The 24,035-nt window shown below is 39.0% G+C and overlaps 1 protein-coding gene across 4 annotated transcripts in view; it reads left to right on the top strand.

Annotated features, from left to right (window-relative positions):
- Positions 1 to 24,035, top strand: part of LOC133574886 (astrotactin-2) — a 752,799-nt gene that overhangs the window by 664,461 nt on the left and 64,303 nt on the right. For all 4 annotated transcript variants that reach the window (XM_061927222.1, XM_061927221.1, XM_061927224.1 and 1 more), the window contains one exon: positions 13,536 to 13,677. In XM_061927222.1, the coding sequence (XP_061783206.1) occupies positions 13,536 to 13,677 (142 nt within the window). The remainder of the gene's footprint in view (positions 1 to 13,535; positions 13,678 to 24,035) is intronic.

The following is a 24,035-nucleotide window of genomic DNA, read 5'->3' as shown; positions in this document are numbered from 1 at the left end:
GTTACAAATATGCGCCACACTGTGAACCCACACCAAACAAGAATGACAAACACATTTCGGGAGAACATCCGCACCGTAACACAACATAAACACAACAGAACAAATACCCAGAAACCCTTGCAGCACTAACTCTTCCGGGACGCTACAATATACACCCCCTGCTAACTCCCCCCACCCCCCCCCCACCTCAACCTCCTAATGCTCTCTCAGGGAGAGCATGTCCCAAATTCCAAGCTGCTGTTTTGAGGCATGTTAAAAAAAAATAACGCACTTTGTGACTTCAATAATAAATATGGCAGTGCCATGTTGGCATTTTTTTCCATAACTTGAGTTGATTTATTTTGGAAAATTTTGTTACATTGTTTCATGCATCCAGCGGGGTATCACAACAAAATTAGGCATAATAATGTGTTAATTCCACGACTGTATATATCGGTATCGGTTGATATCGGAATCGGTAATTAAGAGTTGGACAATATCGGAATATCGGATATCGGCAATAAAGCCATTATCGGACATCTCTAGTTCAAATGAGCTATGAAAATAAATGGTACCAAAAATAAGGAGCTCTCGGCTTTTTTTCATTTTGTAGTGGCTTTCGCAAGAAAAAAAAGAAGGTTGGAGACCACTGGCCTACAGCCACCTGTGTTAATGACAATGTTTTTGACTTGCCACTTATGAAAGACCCCTGGCGGTAATAATACAATATAAAACAAACAATATTAAAAAATGACAACCAAAACATGAGCATCATCTTCTCTCCTGCTGACGTTTGTCATTTTCCATTCCTTTTGTTTTTCTCCCGGGCTCCACTTTCTTCGAGGCTGATACAAGGCATAAGAGCGAAGTCATCAACCGCCAATGATGTACGCCCTGCTCGAAGTAGAACAAACAGATAACATGGCCGCAACTACGCAAAAAGGAACATGAGTCAGTGGTCCTAAAGTTGAATTTATTTGGGTCAAGAATATGTGGTGATGACGTATATCCACTCAGGCCCATCCTGAGTGGGTTTTGCCAAGCCTGGTACGCAGACAGACAATATTCTTCTTATTAAAATTCCTTCATGCATCATAAACGTACCTTCTGTATTTCTCTTCTGCTTTTTGTTCGCTTTGTACTTTTGCTGCTATTTCAGAAATCTGACATCTGATTGACATTCCTTTCGGGTTTTTTCTCGAAATGAAATGTAGAGCAGAAACCTACAGAACGCAAAACAAATCAGTACATGAATCTTTGATATCTAGTCTACTGACAGATATAAGTAAGAACTTTACGCTACTTTATATTAGAAATTGCAAGTAGTCCGTGCCGACGCCGCTACAATGGCGGACGGGCGCGCATGTTCAGGACTTATGCAGATCCCAAATACAGATCAGCAGGTACCAGAAGGTTAAGAAAAGTTGGTTTTGCATATTATTACGAAACAAAACGCCAGGTCTGCTAAGGTCTGCTAATAGGTGCCATTTTGCGGTCCTTATACACACACACCATAATAATACTCGTATGTTTAATGCGGCGACAATCCATCAAGCGGTGCGGCTTCATAGCTTACCGGAGTCGTCCTAAAAACATTGTGACAGATTTTTGAGCGCCACACTGCAAAAACTGAAATCTAAGTAAGATTAAATATCTCAAATAAGGGTGATATATGCTTATTTTCTGTCTGATAAGATAATTCTTCTCACTAAGCAGATTTTATGTTAGTGTTTTACTTGTTTTAAGGGTTTTGGTCCTACATAATCTCAGTAAGATATTACAGATTGTTGCCGAGATGTTATGACCTATATTGAGTAAAACATGCTTGAAACTATTTTTGTTTAAATGTCCAAAACACACCCAGCAATGGTGCACAGGAAGGCGGGGAAGAAGAGGGGAAAAGGCAGCCAAAATAGTCATAAGTCCCAATTGTGTCCAAAATACCTCCCAGGGTTCCAGTCCCACGAGTCCCGCCGCCGGCTGCACAAGTCCCGGGATGCAAAAAATGTCCAAAATGCACCCAGCAAAGTCCCACGGGAAGTGGGGGAGAAAAGTGAGAAAAGTCGGCAAAAGTCTTCAAAAATGTTAAAAATACCTACCCAGGTTCGAGTCCCACAAGTCCCGCCACCGGCCGCTCAAGTCCCGGGTTGCCCAAAATGTCTATAACACACCCAGCCGAGTCCCACGGGGATAGGGGATAAAAGTTGGAAAAGTCGGCAAAAGTCCCAAAAATTTTCAAAATACCTACCCAGGTTCGAGTCCCACATGGAGTGTCACAAGTCTTAAGACTTGTGGCACTTGAACCCGGGTGTGATTTTTGAACATTTTACCGACTTTTCTCACTTTTCTCCCCGCCTTCCCGTGGGACTTTGCTGGGCCCGTTTTGGTCATGTTGGGCATCCCGGCCAGCGGCGGGACTTGTGCGGCCGGCGGCGCGACTTGTGGGTCTCGAGGCTGGGTAGGTATTTTTAACATTTTTGGGACTTTTGACGACTTTTCCAACTTTTATCCCCCCTCCCCGTGGGACTCGGCTGGGTGTGTTATGGACATTTTGGGCATCCCGGGACTTGCGTGGCCATACATAAGATTTTATGTTAGAGTGTTTTACTTGTTTAAGTGTTCTGGTCCTAAATGATCTCAGTAAGATATTACAGCTTGTTGCTGAGATGTTATGACCTATATTGAGTAAAACATGTTTGAAACAATTTTTGTCTAAATGTCCAAAACACACCCAGCAATGGTGCACAGGAAGGCAGGGAAGAAGAGGGGAAAAGGCGGCCAAAATGGTCAAAAGTCCCAATTGTGTCCAAAATACCTCCCAGGGTTCCAGTCCCACGAGTCCCTCCGCCGGCTGCACAAGTCCTGGGATGCAAAAAATGTCCAAAACGCACCCAGCAAAGTCCCACGGGAAGTGGGGGAGAAAAGTGAGAAAAAAGTCTGCAAAAGTCCCCAAAAATGTTAAAAATACCTACCCAGGTTCGAGTCCCACAAGTCCCGCCGCCGGTTGGCAAGTCCCGGGTTGCCCAAAATGTCTATAACACACCCAGCCGAGTCCCACGGGGATAGGGGATAAAAGTTGGAAAAGTCGGCAAAAGTCCCAAAAATGTCCAAAACACACCCAGCAATGGTGCACAGGAAGGCGGGTAACAAGAGGGGAAAAGGCGGCCAAAATGGTCAAAAGTCCCAATTGTGTCCAAAATACCTCCCCGGGTTCCAGTCCCACGAGTCCCGCCGCCGGCTGCACAAGTCCCGGGATGCAAAAAATGTCCAAAACGCACCCAGCAAAGTCCCACGGGAAGTGGGGGAGGAAAGTGAGAAAAGTCTGCAAAAGTCCCCAAAAATGTTAAAAATACCTACCCAGGTTCGAGTCTCACAAGTTCCGCCACCGGCCGCTCAAGTCCCGGGTTGCCCAAAATGTCTATAACACACCCAGCCAAGTCCCACGGGGATGGGGGATAAAAGTTGGAAAAGTCGGCAAAAGTCCCAAAAATGTTCAAAATACCTACCCAGGTTCGAGTCCCACATGGAGTGCCACAAGTCTTAAGACTTGTGGCACTTGAACCTGGGTGTGATCTTTGAACATTTTACCGACTTTTCTCACTTTTCTCCCCGCCTTCCCGTGGGACTTTGCTGGGCCCGTTTTGGTCATGTTGGGCATCCCGTCCAGCGGCGGGACTTGCGCGGCCGGCGGCGCAACTTGTGGGTCTCGAGGCTGGGTAGGTATTTTTAACATTTTTGGGACTTTTGACGACTTTTCCAACTTTTATCCCCCCTCCCCGTGGGACTCGGCTGGGTGTGTTATGGACATTTTGGGCATCCCGGGACTTGCGCGGCCATACATAAGATTTTATGTTAGAGTGTTTTACTTGTTTTAAGTGTTTTGGTCCTAAATGATCTCAGTAAGATATTACAGCTTGTTGCTGAGATGTTATGACCTATATTGAGTAAAACATGTTTGAAACTATTTTTATCTAAATGTCCAAAACACACCCAGCAATGGTGCACAGGAAGGCGGGGAAGAAGAGGGGAAAAGGCGGCCAAAATGGTCAAAAGTCCCAATTGTGTCCAAAATACCTCCCCGGGTTCCAGTCTCACGAGTCCCGCCGCCGGCTGCACAAGTCCCGGGATGCAAAAAATGTCCAAAATGCACCCAGCAAAGTCCCACAGGAAGTGGGGGAGAAAAGTGAGAAAAAAGTCTGCAAAAGTCCCCAAAAATGTTAAAAATACCTACCCAGGTTCGAGTCCCACAAGTCCCGCCGCCGGCCGCGCAAGTCCCGGGTTGCCCAAAATGTCCAAAACACACCCAGCCGAGTCCCACGGGGAGGGGGGATAAAAGTTGGAAAAGTCGGCTAAAGCCCCAAAAATGTTCAAAATACCTACCCAGGTTCGAGTCCCTGGGTGTGATTTTTGAACATTTTACCGACTTTTCTCACTTTTCTCCCCGCCTTCCCGTGGGACTTTGGTGGGCGCGTTTTGGACATTTTGGGCATCCCGGCCAGTGGCAGGACTTGCGCGGCCGGCGGCGGGACTTGTGGGACTCGAACCTGGGTAGGTATTTTTAACATTTTTGGGACTTTTGCCGACTTTTCCAACTTTTATCCCCCCTCCCCGTGGGACTCGGCTGGGTGTGTTATGGACATTTTGGGCATCCCGGGACTTGCGTGGCCATACATAAGATTTTATGTTAGAGTGTTTTACTTGTTTTAAGTGTTTTGGTCCTAAATGATCTCAGTAAGATATTACAGCTTGTTGCTGAGATTTGATGACCTATATTGAGTAAAACATGCTTGAAACTAGAATATCACCTGTTGCAAAGCTGTGTCATCAACACTCACAAGTATAAAACTACTTTTTTAAAGTAATACTTTCTTATTTCAAGCATGAAAAAAAAAAAAAAAATCATGACTTTGACACAATTGTGTCTCATATTAAAACAGATGACAGCCAAATGGACTTTGCTGTTTTATTTTCAATGAACCAATAGAAAAAACATACTCGTATAGTAGTACAGTTGTTATTAGTGAGAATATACTTATTTTAAGGTATTTTTCGGTTCATTGAGGTTAGCTAATTTTACTTGCTTTGTTCTATTGGCAGATAATTTTGCTTAGTTCAAGTAAAATACCCCTCATTTTTGTATTTTTTTTTCTTGTTTTTGAACACTGACTTTTTGCAGTGCGTGTTTAATGGTTCTATATTCTCAATGGAACATTTCAAATGTTGGTGTTGTTTACTGGCGTCATCTCACCGTTTACACGTATCTCTTATGTATGACTGCCATCTACTGGTCACACTTATCATTACAGCATGTACCAAACAAAATTGCTCGGAGGCTGGTAAGCACAACCAGAATCATGCCGTACATTAGGCGCACCGGGTTATAAGGCGCACTGTCCAATTTTGAGAAAATGAAAGGATTTTAAGTGCGCCTTATAGTCCGAAAAATATGGTATTGATCTGCCAAATGTTGGCATTTAAATAACCCATCCATCCATTTTTCTACCACTTGTCCCTTTCGGGGTCGCGGGGGGTAACCAAGTCTGCTAATTGTAATGAAAACAACTTATAAAGTGTATCAACTGCAGTGAAAGAAATGCAAAATGAAATTCTTTGGAAGGCACGCTTGCATGCAAGTAATAATGATATCATTAGAGATGTCCGATAATGGCTTTTTTGCCGATATCCGATATTCCGATATTGTCCAACTCTTAATTACCGATTCCGATATCAACCAATATCGATTTATACAGTCGTGGAATTAACACATTATTATGCCTAATTTTGTTGTGATGCCTCGCTGGATGCATTAAACAATGTAACAAGGTTTTCCAAAATAAATCAACTTAAGTTATGGGAAAAAATGCCAACATGGCACTGCCATATTTATTATTTAAATCACAAAGTGCATTATTTTTTTTAACATGCCTCAAAACAGCAGCTTGGAATTTGGGATATGCTCTCACTGAGAGAGCATGAGGAGGTTGAGGTGGGCGGGGTTGAGGTGGGGGGGTAGGGGGTAGCGGGGGGTGTATATTGTAGCGTCCCGGAAGAGTTAGTGCTGCAAGGGGTTCTGGGTATTTATTCTGTTGTGTTTATGTTGTGTTACGGTGCTGATGTTCTCCCGAAAGGTGTTTGTCATTCTTGTTTGGTGTGGGTTCACAGTGTGGCGCATATTTGTAACAGTGTTAACGTTGTTTATACGGCCACCCTCAGTGTGACCTGTATGGCTGTTGACCAAGTATGAATTGCATTCACTTATGTGTGTGAAAAGCCGTAGATATTATGTGATTGGGCCGGCATGCAAAGGCAGTGCCTTTAAGGTTTATTGGCGCTCTGTACCTCTCCCTACGTCCGTGTACCACTCCGTACAGCGGCGTTTTAAAAAGTCATAAATTTTACTTTTTGAAACTGATACTGATAATTTCCGATGTTACATTATAAAGCATTTATCGGCCGATAATATTGGCAGTCCGATATTATCGGACATCTCTAGATATCATCAAACTTTAGACATGAGATCAATATTTATGTCCAATAATTGCGATATGCAAAGACATTTGAGTTGATGGCAGCCTTGTTTTTTCAACCAATCTTGCTCAAATTGTACAGACATGTGCTTGTCAGTCCCCTAAAAGTGTGTACCAAATTTGATGGTCATCCTGAAAGATACCAAAACGTTACAGTGGGTCTTTATGAAAGCACATTTCAAGTCCAGTAACAGCGCCACCATGTGCTGTGTTCTTTAATAAAGTGACAGCACAGGCAACACAGTAGGTGTGCTTGTTTATATTTTACCAAATTTTCATTCGTTTCTGTGCAGCCGTTCAGGATTATAAGAGTTAGTTTACATATATGAGTACAGTCCTCATTTTTTTTACAGGACATATACACATGACATATAGAATCTAGCAGTGTTATACTTAGGGATTTGGGGATGTTTCACATTTGAAATAATACGGTACCAATTCCCGGTACCTGGGAATCGAAACTGGTACTCATTGGTACCAATTGTATGTACATTTGTGTTTATAAATGTTAATTGTTTAGTGATAAAAATGTTGTTGTTTTTTGTTTTTTTTTAAACATTTGAAAACTTTGCATGCAGTTGCAATTCCAAGACATTAGTAGTGTGAAATGTACGGTGTTTTGTCGTAGTCAGAAAGTAGTCTTTGCCATGAAGCTGAAACTAGTCTTATGTTGCACTAGTGTTGTACCGATACCAATATTTTGGTACCGGTACCGGTACCAAAATTATTTCGATACTTTTCGGTACTTTTCTAAATAAAGGGGACCACAAAAAATTGCTGTATTTGAACAAAAAATCTTACAGTACATTAAACATATGTTTATTATTGCAAGTTTGTCCTTAAATAAAATACTGAACATACAAGACTAGAGTTGTCCGATAATGGCTTTTTTGCCGATATTGTCCAACTCTTAATTACCGATTCCGATATCAACCGATACCGATATATACAGTCGTGGAATTAACACATTATTATGCATACTTTTGTTGTGATGCCCCGCTGGATGCATTAAACAATGTAACAAGGTTTTCCAAAATAAATCATCTCAAGTTATGGAAAAAAATGCCGCTAAATTAGGAACCTTTGTTTGCTTACTTACTACTAAAAGACAAGTTGTCTTGTACAGGGATGTCCGATAATATCGGACTGCCGATATTATCGTCCGATAAATGCTTTGAAATGTAATATCGGAAATTATCAGTATCGGTTTCAAAAAGTAAAATTTATGACTTTTTAAAACGCCGCTGTACGGAGTGGTACACGGACGTAGGGAGAAGTACAGAGCGCCAATAAACTTTAAAGGCACTGCCTTTGCGTTTCGGCCCAATCACATAATACTTACGGCTTTAGACACACTCACAAGTGAATGCACTGCATACTTGATCAACAGCCATACAGGTCACACTGAGGGTGGCCGTATAAACAACTTTAACACTGTTACAAATATGCGCCACACTGTGAACCCACACCAAACAAGAATGACAAACACATGTTGGTAGAACATCCGCACTGTAACACAACATAAACACAACAAAACAAATACCCAGAACCCCTTGCAGTACTAACTCTTCCGGGACGCTACAATACACCCCCCCCCCAACCCCGCCCACCTCAACATGTCCCAAATTCTATGCTGCTGTTTTGAGGCATGTTAAAAAAAATAATGCACTTTGTGACTTCAATAACAAATATGGCAGTGCCATGTTGGCATTTTTTTCCATAACTTGAGTTGAAGTTGTTCTCTTATTTTGGAAAACCTTGTTACATTGTTTAATGCATCCAGCGGGGCATCAAAACAAAATTAGGCATATTAATGTGTTAATTCCACGACTGTATATATCGGATATCGGCAAAAAAGCCATTATCGGACATCTCTTGTCATGAGACAAGCAAATATAAATTAAATACACAGACAACATAAGTAAAGGAAATTAAATAAACTCGAATATACTAACAAACGAGGCATAATGATGCAATATGTACACACAGTTAGCCTAAATATAGCATATTAGCATAGATTATTAGCACTCCATGCAAGTCAATGACATCAACAAAGCTCACCTTTGTGCATTCACGCACAGCATAAAACGTTTGGTGGACAGAATGAGACAAACACGTCTTTCTGTAGCAGCGACGGAGAAAGTTGTACACAAAAACCAACTACGGTGAGTTCAAGGACCGCCAAAATTAGTAGGACAAAACGGCGCTGGCCAAATATTGTCATCAGTGAAGCATAAACACAAACATATTCAACAGTGGGCTTTCTAACAATTAGGAAGGTTTGTGTCATGTTTGTCCTCCTACAGAAACATTATTAAAACAACAAATATATGTTTCCCCATCTTTTTCCATTTTTGAAAAAGCTCCATGGAGCCACTAGGGCGGTGCTAAAGAGCAACGGGTTGCTGACCCCCGAACTAAGGTTTCGAAATATGGCACCGTTTCATTTTACTTAAATCGATACCGGGTTGTACCACCGAAATTCAGTCGGTGCCTATAAAAGTACCAAATCCGGTACCCGTCCCTAACTATTCTACACACAGAAATTCTACAAATAATATTAATTTTATTGGCGGACCAACATAATGAAAACAATAAAAGCAACATGAGATCTGATTTAGAAAAGGGCAAATCTTCGAAGGAACAGCAGCACCGGAATGCATTTTTAGGAAAATATTTCATACAGTGTAAACACATTTCTTTCCGTGAAAAGGTCAAATCACACATTCGGAGAATTGTTTTCCATTTCTTCTTCAGCAACCCTTCCTAATTTGTCCTCTGCCAGCCAGATTTACCCTCTTGTTTACAAGTTGGCGCTGTTATTATAAACTAAAGCTAATCTGCCCTTTCCTTGGCGTAGAAATTGTTGGAAACCTAACCTTTTCGGAGCTTTTTTTTTACTGTTTTGATAGCTCTCACCTTTCCATCATCCCCACAAGCACTGGAAAATAGCAAAATAGTGGGTTTACACTTAAAAAAAAAAAACACACCTTAAAAACTCGACATTGATGACATTGGAATCTTTTTGTCATTTCCATTACGAGTAAAAGCACACAATTTATTCGGAAAAAAAGTGTCTGTTTTGCTCTTGCATGAGGATGTCATCTCGTTCTGATAAAACTGTTCAGTTCAGTTTCAGTTTATTTCAAACATGCATACGATACAATGTAATGCGTCACATATTTGCAGTTGTTTCAATACAGCACACCCGAAAAGGAGTAGGAAGAAGCAGAGCTTATTTAATCCTACCCCTTTTCATACCATAGCAATTGTATCCCGTTTCCTTGTTCTTTGTAACAGACAGGTGAATAAATAAAAAATAAATAATATACCATAGTAAGTAAACACATATTAAATCCATAAATCATTTTTTATCTAAAAATGTTTTTTTTTAAAAAGGGTTCAAAATGTTCATCATAATTATTGTTCTGTGTACTTTGTGAACACTTGTAGTTTGAACAGTCTCTTAAAGTGAATCATATTGGTACTTTGTTTGATTTCTTTGGTTAATCCATTACATAATTTAATTCCACATATGGATATGCTAAAGGTTTTAAGTGTTGTACGTGCATACAAATGTTTCAAGATTTGTCTCCAAGGTTATATTTCTACTCTTTTGTTGAGAATAATTGTTGTACATTCTTGGGTAGCAGGTTATATAGTTTGTGTTGTACATCATTTTAGCTGTTTGCAAATGCACCAAATTGTTGAATTTCAATATATGTAATTTAATAAATAAAGGGTTTGTATGTTCTCTATAGCCAGCATTATGTATTATTCTAATGTATCTTCTTTGTAACACAGTTAGTGAACGAAGCGCCCATTTGTAGTTGTTTCCCGATATTTCTGCACAATAACTCAATATAGAATAGAATAACTATCGTTATATACACCCGTTCATTTTCCTGTGACGTCACATAGTGATGCCAACACAAACAAACATGGCAGATAGAACAGCAAGCTATAGCAACATTAGCTCGGATTCAGACTCGGATTTCAGCGGCTTAAGCGAATCAACAGATTACGCATGTATTGAAACGGATGGTTGTAGTGTGGAGGCAGGTAGCGAAAACGAAATTGAAGAAGAAACTGAAGCTATTGAGCCATATCGGTTTGAACCGTATGCAAGCGAAACCGACGAAAACGACACGACAGCCAGCGACACGGGAGAAAGCGAGGACGAATTCGGCGATCGCCTTCTAACCAACGATTGGTATGTGTTTGTTTGGCATTAAAGGAAACTAACAACTATGAACTAGGTTTACAGCATATGAAATACATTTGGCAACAACATGCACTTTGAGAGTGCAGACAGCCCAATTTTCATCAATTATTATATTCTGTAGACATACCCTCATGTCAGCAGGCCAGGGAAGCTAGGGTCGATATTCTTCTCTTGACGGTGTGAGCCAAGACATCCAGGGGGTTTAGCTCGCTCGTCTGCGGGAACAAACTGCCGCCATTGCTTGCCGTGCTACCGAGGGCCTTTGTCCCTGAATTGCTCACACACTCCGGCAGATTCAATGGGGGTCTGGCGGCAGATTTCTTTGACTTTATCGTTAGAAATGCATCTGCTTTGAGTGTCGCAGGATATCCACACATTCTTGCCATCTCTGTCGTAGCATAGCTTTCGTCGGTAAAGTGTGCGGAACAAACGTCCAATTTCTTGCCACTTTCGCATCTTTGGGCCACTGGTGCAACTTGAATCCGTCCCTGTTCGTGTTGTTACACCCTCCGACAACACACCGACGAGGCATGATGTCTCCAAGGTACAGAAAACAGTCAAAAAAACGGAAAATAACAGAGCTAATTTGAATCGGTGTTTGAGAAAATGGCGGATTGCTTCCCGATGTGACGTCACAACGTGACGTCATCGCTCCGAGAGCGAATACTAGAAAGGGGTTTAATTCGCCAAAATTCACCCATTTAGAGTTCGGAAATCGGTTGAAAAAATATATGGTCTTTTTTCTGCAACATCAAGGTATATATTGACGCTTACATAGGTCTGGTGATAATGTTCCCCTTTAAGGTGTGGTAGTGGGAACAAATATGGGATACAAAATAAATTACACAAGAAGTAATAAAGATAAAACTAAGAATTGAAATAAACAAACTACTATCCAATAAAAATAATAAGCAATCCTGTACAATATACAAAACACTATACAAAATACAAAATACTGTACAATATACAGAACAAGACAAGAGTACCGGAGTAATAAATAAATAAATACATTTAAAATAAATTAGTTATACACATATAGGACTATATATATATATATATATATATATATATATATATATATATATATATATATATGTATATATATATATATATATATATATATATATATATATATATATATATATATATATATATATATATATATATACATATATATATATATATATATATATATATATATATATATATATATATATATACATATATATATATATATATACATATATATATATATTTTTTATATATATATATATATATATATATATATATATATATATATATATATATATATATACACATATATATATATATATATACATATATATATATATTTTTTATATATATATATATATATATATATATATATATATATATATATATATATATATATATATATCCATCCATCCATTTTCTACCGCTTATTCCCTTCGGGGTCGCGGGGGGCGCTGGAGCCTATCTCAGCTACAATCGGGCGGAAGGCGGGGTACACCCTAGACAAGTCGCCACCTCATCGCAGGGCCAACACAGATAGACAGACAACATTCACACTCACATATATATATATATATATATATATATATATATATATATATATATATATATATATATATATATATATATATATATATAACTATAAACAATAATAGTTTATAGTTATATATATATATATATATATATATATATATATATATATATATATATATATAACTATAAACAATAATAGTTTATAGTTTGCGTTGTACATAATTTTAGCTGTTTGCATGCACCAAATTGTTGAATTTCAATATTTTTTATTTAATAAATAAAGGGTTTGTATGTTCTATATATCCAACATTATGTATTATTCTAATTGATCTTTTTTGTAACACAGATAGTGAACGAAGCGCCCATTTGTAGTTGTTTCCCCATATTTCTGCACAATAACTCAGATATGAAAACACTCGCGAGCAGTAAAGAATATGATGGGATTTTTGGTCTAGGACGGGGGTGTCTAACGTATGACCGGATCAGGCCCGCAAACAGTTTTACCCGGCCCGCGGGATGAGTTTGCTAAGTATAAAAATGAACCTGATTTTTTTTAAATGAAAGAAACTGCTGTTCTAAATGTGTCCACTGGATGTCGCAATAGCAATTCTTTGTATCTTGGACTTAGACAAGTCTAAGTCTAAGATACAAGATAGTCTAAGAATAGTAATTATTTGTATCTTTGTCGATGATGCTACTTATGCACAAAATAAACCACATCAGTCAAGGAAAATGATCAAACTACATAAATAACATACTGTAATTGAAAATTAACACCAATGAGTTGACTGAACATTATCACATAATTTATTCAGAAAAGATAAATAAGGACAAATAGAGAAAATATATTAATAACCGCAACAGGTAATTGTAAAAAAAAAAAACAACATTATGATTTGTACAATTTCAGAATGTGCTTGTTCTATTTTTAAACAAATAAAACAATCTGAAGTTGTCTTTATTTTTAAGTTATTGTGCCGTCATTTTACCAGACCGGCCCACTTGGGAGTAGATTTTTCTCCATGTGGCCCCCGATTTAAAATAAGTTTGACATCCCTGGTCTAGGACATGTTTTGCTTTATTCATTATTGACGTGTTTCTTGCTACTGTATGGCAGCATTTTACATATATGTGCATCTATTTTCATAATTTTTTTTCAATGCCTCAATTAGTATGGTTTCGGCTAATGACCTACAACTTTTTTTTAGATGTTTGATCTTTGTGTCTTGACCCTCCTTCCCATTCCGTCTCTCCACCAGGTGAAGTGTTGAGCCTGCTGGACGATCTCTTGTCCGGTTTGGGTTCGTCCTGCGTGGTACCCGGCAAGAGGAGCGGCGAACATCCCCACGCTCTGCTTTATTCTGTCGTATTCAAGTGCCTGGAGCCTGACAGTCTCTACAAGTAAGTCGGATGCCAAATTTTTCCTGGAAAAGGTAATCGCTCTGTTTTGGTTGCTCTAATTATTCCTGCCTGCGAGGTAATTTTCATGATGGAAATGGGATGTGTTGTTGTGTATGACTGTGTCGTATGAGCCGGAATTATTTGCTGGGTTCCTGTGTAGCTCTTAGAAGTATTGACCCGTTGCATAACCCTTTACATCTCAAAAACGGTTTTATTGTATCTTTTAAAGCAGGGGTCCCCAAACTTTTTGACTCGGGGGCCGCATTGGGTTAAAACAATTTGACCGGGGACTGGGCTGTATACATATATATATATATATATATATATATATATATATATATATATATATATATATATATATATATATTTTTTTTTTATAATTTAATTTAATTTTGTTTTATTTTATTTTTTTATTAACATGTACACACATACACAAGTCTCCAAGGCGTTAACCACCATGTTGCTACAATAAAAAAACAAGCAAAGAAAAATATAAAAGTGGTACCATTTTTATCATATATATATATATATATATATATATATATATATATATATATATATATATATATATATATATATATATATATATATATATATATATATAAATATAAATATAAATATATATATATATATATATATATATATATATATATATATATATATATATATATATATATATATGTATATATATATATATATATATATATATATACATATATATATATATATATATATATATATATATATATATATATATATATATATATATATATATAACGGTACCTTCTGGTACCTTCTGGTACCTGCTGATTTGTATTTGGGATCTGCATAAATCCTGAAAAATTGCGCGAGTCCACCTTTGTAGTCCGTGCCGACACCATAGTCGATAAGCTTATTCTTTTTCTCTATCTTCTTGTTATGGGACATTCATCCTCCGCTGTTGCCATTTCTAATATAAAGTAGTGTAAAGCTCTAACTTATATCTGTCCGTAAACTCGCCATGAAAGCGCTAAAACATACCGGTGTAGTGAGTGTACATTATTCACCCAAGGAACTTTAGTTAATAGAGTTCCGTTCGGACGGTTTTTCACGAGACACATTTGTTGTTGTTTCTGGATAAGTAGATGCTGCTCCGTTATTGATTTAAGTAAAGTCTGAATGTCATTAAAACAGTTAGCTCCATCTTTTGACACTTCTTCCACCCCGTCCTTGCACGCTACACCGCTACAACAAAGATGACGGAGAAAAGACGTTGTCGAAGGTGAGCCACGTAAATAAGACCGCCCACAAAACGGCGCATTTCAGAAAGCGGCTTGAAGATGATCTGTAAAACATCATCTATGCAACATTTTGACAAAAGAACCACCATTACATGTTATGTAGACCACAAGAAAGTGTTTTTAATTTTGAAAAAAAAAATAAAATAACATGACTCCTTTAATGCGCCCTATAATCCAGTGCGCATTTTATATGTAAAAAGATCAAAAATAGACCATTCATCGTGCAGTGCGCCTTATAATCCGATGTGCCCTATGGTCCGGAAAATACGGTATATGTACAGTAGATGACAGTAGTAATTCATTGAACAAACTGAGTCAAAAAACAATGTAATTCAAATGATCTATTTCCATGTATTGATGTGTACATACAGTGAATCAAGTGTCTTGAAAATTAAATATTAAAAAAAAAATCCATCTACTTCTACCATCATCTACCTCCATAAGGCCGAAGTAAGCTTGGTGGAAAACTACCATACGACCCAGTAAACTGCAGCTCTGTAGTACAGGCAGCACTCATGCAGCCCCAGACACGACCACACATACAGTATACAGTAGACACAACATTGGACAAATTCAAATCTTCAGTTTGCTTAAGGGGGACCACTGATTAGTTTAGTCTACATTTAAAACTCATCCCTGTGGTCTAGATATTATGTTTTGGATATGCTTCGGTTTGTATTTTGTGTAAACTTTGCTCCACAGTCACTTTTATAACCTGTTATTTGAGTCTGTCTGCAAGATGTTCGATTCTGGAGGCGTTCCCGGATTGCAAATGAAACCAGGCCCCACACTCTCCAAAGGTTTCATACTTTATCTTTTGAAGATGTACACTGTGAAAATATACATCTTGAATTTGCCAGTGCTATTTAAAAAAAAAAAAAAAAATCTTCATAAACATTATATAGAATCACCCGGTAACAAGATTAGGTATGGCACACCTAACCTAATTGATTCAGAGTGCATAAAAAAGTAACTTTCCGCAGCATTTATGTCCCTGTTTCCCTGTCCTATAGCCTGAAGCAGAGGCAGAGGAGCTCCTCCCACTTGACCTAATGTCCAAATAAGTACTTCCACCTCGCCGTGACATCACAACGTAGCCAAACTGCAAAACCGAGGCATCCAAGACTGCGTGCATGCTCACACTAACATGCATCAACCTTATGCACTGCAAATGATTTTCCACTTGCTAAGATTTACACATTTATTTCTAAAAAAAAAATCCTTAATTTTAAGAGCTACTTACTTATATTTAGTCATTGACTTTACATCATAATCTTAATTTTAATTTTAGCATGGATAATACATTTTATATTGTCAATTCTAGTTTAAAAATATTACAATTGAAAAAAATAACTAATTAAATAAGATATTTTGGTTATCCTCACATATAAAATCTTGATTAAAGATTATGCAGCATCCAGAGGATGCTTAATTTTAAGAATTGCAAGTTGACTAATGCTTGTTTTCAGAATAAAATACCTCTGCTTATTTCTAGATATACGGATCTTAATTTAGGATGTCTTATCAAGTAAAAATTACTAGCTGCATGGACAGATAATTTCACTAGTTTTTAATATTTTTTTTCCCTAAAATCTAGTCTTTTTATCTACTATGTCTCTCTTGCAGTGTTATTGGATGTGTTAGCATTGTTTAACACAAGTTTCCTTTAACATGGATGTTTTTTTGGGATGTGGAATGTTGCCGGTGTACCCGAATATGCAAACTCATCGTAGTGATGCTCTAACGGAGATTCGATCCTTCAAAATCTAGAATTTTATACAACACGCTAACCCAGGGGTCGGCAACCCAAAAAGTTGAAAGAGCCATATTGGCAAAAAATTAAAAGCATTATAATGAAGGCAACACATGATGTAAGTGTCTATATTAGCTATAATAGCCTACTATAGAAATGACTATGTGTCGCAGGCTGAAACAAATCTTCATTGACAAAAATTTTGAAATGTAATATTTATTCTGAACATTTTTACAACATTAGAAACCATTAGTAAATCAGAGGCTACTCAGAAGGCGAAATAACTCCTGGAAATGACTGGCTTTTAATGGCCAAAGGTATAGATGTGAGTGTCCAAGTTAAAGGAAACGGCAGGCTGTCTTCTTCTAATGGAATTATTACAATCTTTGGCAAGCTAGGTAATGTTTGCTGTGGTCTGGAACAACATGGCACACAAACAACTATCTGAAATGCAGCCAATATTACATACAGATAATGTGTCATGAGACATGCAAAACTAAATTATATACAAAGATGATAAAAGAAAAGGAAATTACATGAGCTCAAATATACCTACAAATGAGGGATAATGATGTAATATGTACATACAGCTAGCCTATATAGCATGTTAGCTTTGATTAGCTTGCAGTCATGCACTGACCAAATATGCCTGATTAGCACGCCAACAAGTCAATAACATCAACAAAGCACACCTTTGTGCATTCACGCACAGCATGAAACTTTTGGTGGACAAAATGAGACAAAGACAGAGTGGAGGATTCTACATGTAAACAAACTGTTGCGACACAGTCCACACTATGGTGAGTTCAAGAACCGCCGAAAAAAGTAGGACAAAATGATGTTCACCAAATACTCTCATCAGTGAATCATACACACAAACATATTAAACAGTGGGCTTTCTAACAATTGGGAAGGTTTGTGTCATGTTTGTCCTCAAACAAAAAATATACTAAAACAAAAAAAAAGATTTTCCCCCCCATCTTTTTCCATTTTCAATGCTTTTAAAAAAATGCTCCAGGGTGCCACTAGGACGGCACTAAAGACTTGCTGACCACCACGCTAAACCGCATGGCTACTTTGCTGTGTCAAAGCATCTTCTTGATGGAGGACGTTGAGTGAAATGACTTGTGAGTAGAGATGTCCGATAATATCGGACTGCCGATATAAATGGTTTAAAATGTAATATCGGAAATTATCGGTATCGGTTTCAAAAAGTAAAATGTATGACTTTTTAAAACGCAGCTGTACGGAGTGGTACACGGACGTAGGGAGAAGTACAGAGCGCCAATAAACCTTAAAGGCACTGCCTTTGCGTGCCGGCCCAATTACATAATATCTACGGCTTTTCACACACACACAAGTGAATGCAATGCATACTTGCTCAACAGCCATACAGGTCACACTGAGGGTGGCCGTATAAACAACTTTAACACTGTTACAAATATGCGCCACACTGTGAACCCACACCAAACAAGAATGACAAACACATTTCGGGAGAACATCCGCACCGTAACACAACATAAACACAACAGAACAAATACCCAGAACCCCTTGCAGCACTAACTCTTCCGGGATGCTACAATATACACCCCCCGCCAAACCCCCCCCAACTCTCAGGGAGAGCATGTCCCAAATTCCAAGTTGCTGTTTTGAGGCATGTTAAAAAAAATAATGCACTTTGTGACTTCAATAATAAATATCTCAGTGCCATGTTGGCATTTTCTTCCATAACTTGAGTTGATTTATTTTGGAAAACCTTCTTACATTGTTTAATGCATCCAGCGGGGCATCACAACAAAATTAGGCATAATAATGTGTTAATTGTGTTGAACCAGGGACGGCGTGGCGCAGTGGAAGAATGGCCGTGCGCGACCCGAGGGTCCCTGGTTAGATCCCCACCGAGTACCAACCTCGTCATGTCCGTTGTGTCCTGAGCAAGACACTTCACCCTTGCTCCTGATGGGTGCTGGTTAGCGCCTTGCATGGCAGCTCCCTCCATCAGTGTGTGAATGGGTGTGTGAATGGGTAAATGTGGAAGTAGTGTCAAAGCGCTTTGAGTACCTTGAAGGTAGAAAAGCGCTATACAAGTACAACCCATTTATCATTTATCATAATTCCACGACTGTATATATCGGTATCGGTTGATATCGGAATCTGTAATTAAGAGTTGGACAATATCGGAATATCGGATATCGGCAAAAAAGCCATTATCGGACATCTCTAAAAAAATACCTAAGGTATTTCCAAGTTTAATTTCTATATTATTGAGGGGCAGCACGGTTGACCAGGGGTTAGTGCATGTGCCTCACAATACGAAGGTCCTGAGTTCAATCCCGATCTTTCTGTATGGAGTTTGCATGTTCTCCCCGTGACTGCGTGGGTTCCCTCCGGGTACTCCGGCTTCCTCCCACCTCCAAAAACATGCACCTGGGAATAGGTTGATTGGCAACACTAAATTGGCCCTAGTGTGTGAATGTTGTCTGTCTATCTGTGTTGACCCTGCGATGAGGTAGCGACTTGTCCAGGGTGTACCCCGCCTTCCACCCGAATGCAGCTGAGAAAGACCCCGAAAGGGACAAGCGGTAGAAAATGGATGTCCCGTTGAGGCATGCACTGTCTTCCGGGATGCTGTAGGAGAAGTTTGACAGGGCTTTGGCAATGCAACCACCAGCAATGTTGTCCAAAACATGGGGGTTTCTAGATCTCTTCTATCATCAGCCAAGAATGTCTGATAAAATGCATGATTTCAAGCCTGAGAAATGTTAACAGCCTCTATAGTCAAGTACATCTTCATCCAGACAAAGTAAAACAGGACGGCATCCCACAGTTTGGAGATTCCAGCGTGAAGTTAGTACACATAGTCTGTATGAAAGGACACAGGGTCACCATGCAAAGCAGTAACAATAAGACAGAAGCCCTGTTGGAGGTCATGCTGACTTGTGGCTATAAAAGCTAACAGTGTACGTTGGGAGGGTTGGGGGGGGGGGGGGGGGGGTTCTCCTGTTTGCCAAAGCAAATGTCTGAAGGCGATTAGCACTAACTGGCCAGGGTTCGTTTTGGCTCACCTTTACCCGGAGGTACAACTCCATTCACTGATAGGTGTTGGACTCTCATCACTGTCTCTTCTCATCAAATGCGAGCCATGGGGTCTTTTTCACTTTCCACACTTAAGACAGGCTGGCCATGAAGTCCAAAACAAACAGCCGTGCTCAAGTGTCACACTGTGCACCGGATGAAAGGGAAAGAGCTTTGCGGTAAAATCAACTATTCTGCAAATGGCAGGTCCAAAAGGTGATAAATATGATTAAATGATGGAGGAATCTGCTACGCACTTGCTGAACTCCAAGGTTCCAGTACATTTACCGAATTAAAAAAAAAAAAGATAGTTCAAATCCTAATAAAGGTTGTTCGAGGTCCCTTCTAATGCAAAATGATGTTCCATAAGTCTGTGTTTTTCAGCCACTAGTGTGCCGTGAGATACAGTCTGGTGTGCCGTGGGAGATTATGTAATTTCACCTATTTGGGGTAAAAATATCAAGTAATTATAGTCTGCAAATAATGTGCCGTTGTTGAGTGTCGGTGCTGTCTAGAGCTCGGCAGCGTAACCCATACTTGCCAACCCTCCCGGATTTTCCGGGAGACTCCCGAAATTCAGCGACTCTCCCGAAAACCTCCCGGGACAAATTTTCTCCCGAAAATCTCCCGAAATTCAGGCGGAGCTGGAAGCCACGCCCCCTCCAGCTCCATGCGGACCTGAGTGACGTCAGGTGCGCAACACCACATAAATCGTTGGCCAACCAAAAAGTAACCCCAGTGCGCTATAGCCAACATTCACCAGGAGATGGCAACAGACAAACATAGATAACTCTATTACATTATTCCCCTTTTAGAAATGTATAGAAGTTACTCAAAATAAATAAACAACCCAACCAAAAAATGCAGCAGCTCAATTAAAAAACTGTACTTAAGCCACATTTATATATATATATATATATATACATAAGAAATACTTGACTTTCAGTGAATTCTAGCTATATATATATTTATTTTATTATATATATATATATATATATATATATATATATATATATATATATATATATATATATATATATATATATATATATATATATATATATAAAAGAAATACTTGAATTTCAGTGTTCATTTATTTACACATATACACACACATAACACTTATCTACTCATTGTTGAGTTAAGGGTTGAATTGTCCATCCTTGTTCTATTCTCTGTCACTATTTTTCTAACCATGCTGAACACCCTTTCGCAAGTACCCAGAAAGGTTTTGAGTACCACCAAAAAAACTGAATCTCTGAAGACAGTATACAAATCTGTGTTAAAGGTGTACAAATACTGTTTGTATAATAAGCATGTTATTGTTTACAAATGAGGGTTAAGAGTTCAGTACTAAAAAAAAAAAAAAAAGAATGTGGCTTAAGTACAGTTTTTTTAATTGAGCTGCTGCATGTTTTGGTTGGGTTGTTTATTTATTTTGAGTAACTTCTACATTTCTAAAAGGGGAGGAATGTAATAGAGTAATCTATGTTTGTCTGTTGCCATCTCCTGGTGAATGTTGGCTATAGCGTACTGGGGTTACTTTTTGAATGGCCAACGATTTAGGTGGTGTTGCGCACCTGACGTCAAGTGTGTGAGTCTGTTCTGAAGTCTACAGTAAAGAGACTACTTCATTACCTCGCCTGTTTATTGCCTCCAACTCAATATATTACAACAACATTGCTGTTTACGGCAGACAAACTGCTTTACGGTAGAATAAAACATGACTGCTGTTGTTTTGTGTTGTTACTGTGCTGGGAGGACGTTAATGAAACCGCCTAACAATAAACCCACATAACAAACCAAGAACTCGCCCTCGATCATTCTACAGTTATAACGTGTTTGGGCAGGCACGCTGTTTATATTGTGGGAAAGCGGACGTGAATACAGGCTGTTGACACGTCACTCAGGTCCGCATGGAGCTGGAGGGGGCGTGGCTTCCAGCTCCGCCTGAATTTCGGGAGATTTTCGGGAGAAAATTTGTCCCGGGAGGTTTTCGGGAGAGGCGCTGAATTTCGGGAGTCTCCCGGAAAATCCGGGAGGGTTGGCAAGTATGGTTTAAAGTCATACCCAACAATTGCGACAATGACTTTTTACTGTCAATATCGGCTGCTGAGTTTCATTTTTTAATGATTTCTGCTGGTGGTGTGCCTCCGGATTTTTTTCAATGAAAAAAATGTGCCTTGGATTAAAAAAAAGGTTGAAAAACAATGCCATAAGTAATACAGTATGTGTGACTAAAGCCAGGTTATGAGCATGAATAGTGATAAAAAATATTTCACTTTTGAGAGAACACATTAGATCAGGGGTCCCCAAACTTTTTGACTCGGGGGGCCGCGTTGGGTTAGAAAAATCTGGCAGAGGGCCGGGCTTTATATACAAACGCATATATATATGTATATACACGTTATGTGAGGAAAAAACACAGAGGCTATTTCATTCCTACAAGCCTGTTTCGCAGGTTTCCCTGCTCTTCAGGGGAGTTTATAAAACAATAAACTTCCCTGAAGAGCAGGGACACCTGCGAAACCGGCTTGTAGGGATAAAATGGCCCGAGCTCATCTAAGATGGACTGATGCAAAGTGGAAAAAGTGTTCTGTGGTCTGACGAGTCCATATTTCAACTTGTTTTTGGAAACTGTGGACGTGGTGTCCTCCGGACCAAAGAGGAAAAGAACCATCCAGATAGTTATAGGCGCAAAGTTTAAAGGGGAACATTATCACAATTTCAGAAGGGTTAAAACAATTAAAAATCAGTTCCCAGTGGCTTATTTTATTTTTCTAATTTTTTTTCAAAATTTTACCCATCACGCAATATCCCTGAAAAAAGCTTAAAAGTGCCTGATTTTAACCATCGTTATATACACCCGTCCATTTTCCTGTGACGTCACACAGTGATGCCAATACAAACAAACATGGCGGAAAGAACAGCAAGGTATAGCGACATTAGCTCGGATTCAGACTCGGATTTCAGCGGCTTAAGCGATTCAACAGATTACGCATGTATTGAAACGGATGGTTGTAGAAACTGAAGCTATTGAGCCATATCGGTTTGAACCGTATGCAAGCGAAGCCGACGAAAACGACCCGACAGCCAGCGACACGGGAGAAAGCGAGGACGAATTTGGCGATCGCCTTCTAACCAACGATTGGTATGTGTTTGTTTGGCATTAAAGGAAACTAACAACTATGAACTAGGTTTACAGCATATGAAATACATTTGGCAACAACATGCACTTTGAGAGTGCAGACAGCCCATTTCAGGCGCGCTAAGAACATATATTTTTCCACTATTTCAGCACTCAGGTTAACCATACCTAAATAGACACAAAATACTGCATTACACAAGACTACCCGAATCTACTCGAATAATTGAAAAAAATAAATGTTTTTAAGCTAAATTATTGCTAAACACAGTTTATGTATAATAATTTCCGTAAAACCGCGAGTAATGAATAAAGTTTTCATCAATTAATATATTCTGTAGACATACCCTCATCCGCTCTCTTTTCCTGAAAGCTGATCCGTCCAGTTTTGGAGTTGATGTCAGCATCTGCTTTGAGTGTCGCAGGATATCCACACATTCTTGCCATCTCTGTCGTAGCATAGCTTCCGTCGGTAAAGTGTGCGGAACAAACGACTGACCATTTCGTCGGCTTTCCCCACAGCCTCGTATTTTGAACAAATTTTGTCCAATTTCTTGCCACTTCCGCATCTTTGGGCCACTGGTGCAACTTGAATCCGTCCCTGTTTGTATTGTTACACCCTCCGACAACACACCGACGAAAGTGAGAAAATGGCGGATTGCTTCCCGATATGACGTCACAACGTGACGAAAAATAGAAAGGCGTTTAATTCGCCAAAATTCACCCATTTAGAGTTTGGAAATCGGCTAAAAAAATAAATTGTCTTTTTTCTGCAACATCAAGGTATATATTGACGCTTACATAGGTCTGGTGATAATGTTCCCCTTTAAAAGCCAGCATCTGTGATGGTATGGGGGTGTATTAGTGCCCAAGGCATGGGTAACTTACACATCTGTGAAGGCACCATTAATGCTGAAAGGTACATACAGGTTTTGGAGCAACATATGTTGCCATCCAAGCAACGTTATCATGGACGCCCCTGCTTATTTCAGCAAGACGATGCCAAGAGTGCCGGTACTAGATTGGCCTGCCTATCTCCCATTGAAAATGTGTGGCACATTATAAAGCGTAAAATACGACTGTTGAACAACTTAAGCTGTACATC

The sequence above is a fragment of the Nerophis lumbriciformis genome, linkage group LG32, assembly GCF_033978685.3.
Source record: "Nerophis lumbriciformis linkage group LG32, RoL_Nlum_v2.1, whole genome shotgun sequence".
In the NCBI taxonomy this organism is placed as follows: domain Eukaryota; kingdom Metazoa; phylum Chordata; class Actinopteri; order Syngnathiformes; family Syngnathidae; genus Nerophis; species Nerophis lumbriciformis.
Note: the sequence above shows the minus strand (reverse complement) of the source record. Positions and strands in the feature narration are given on the sequence as shown.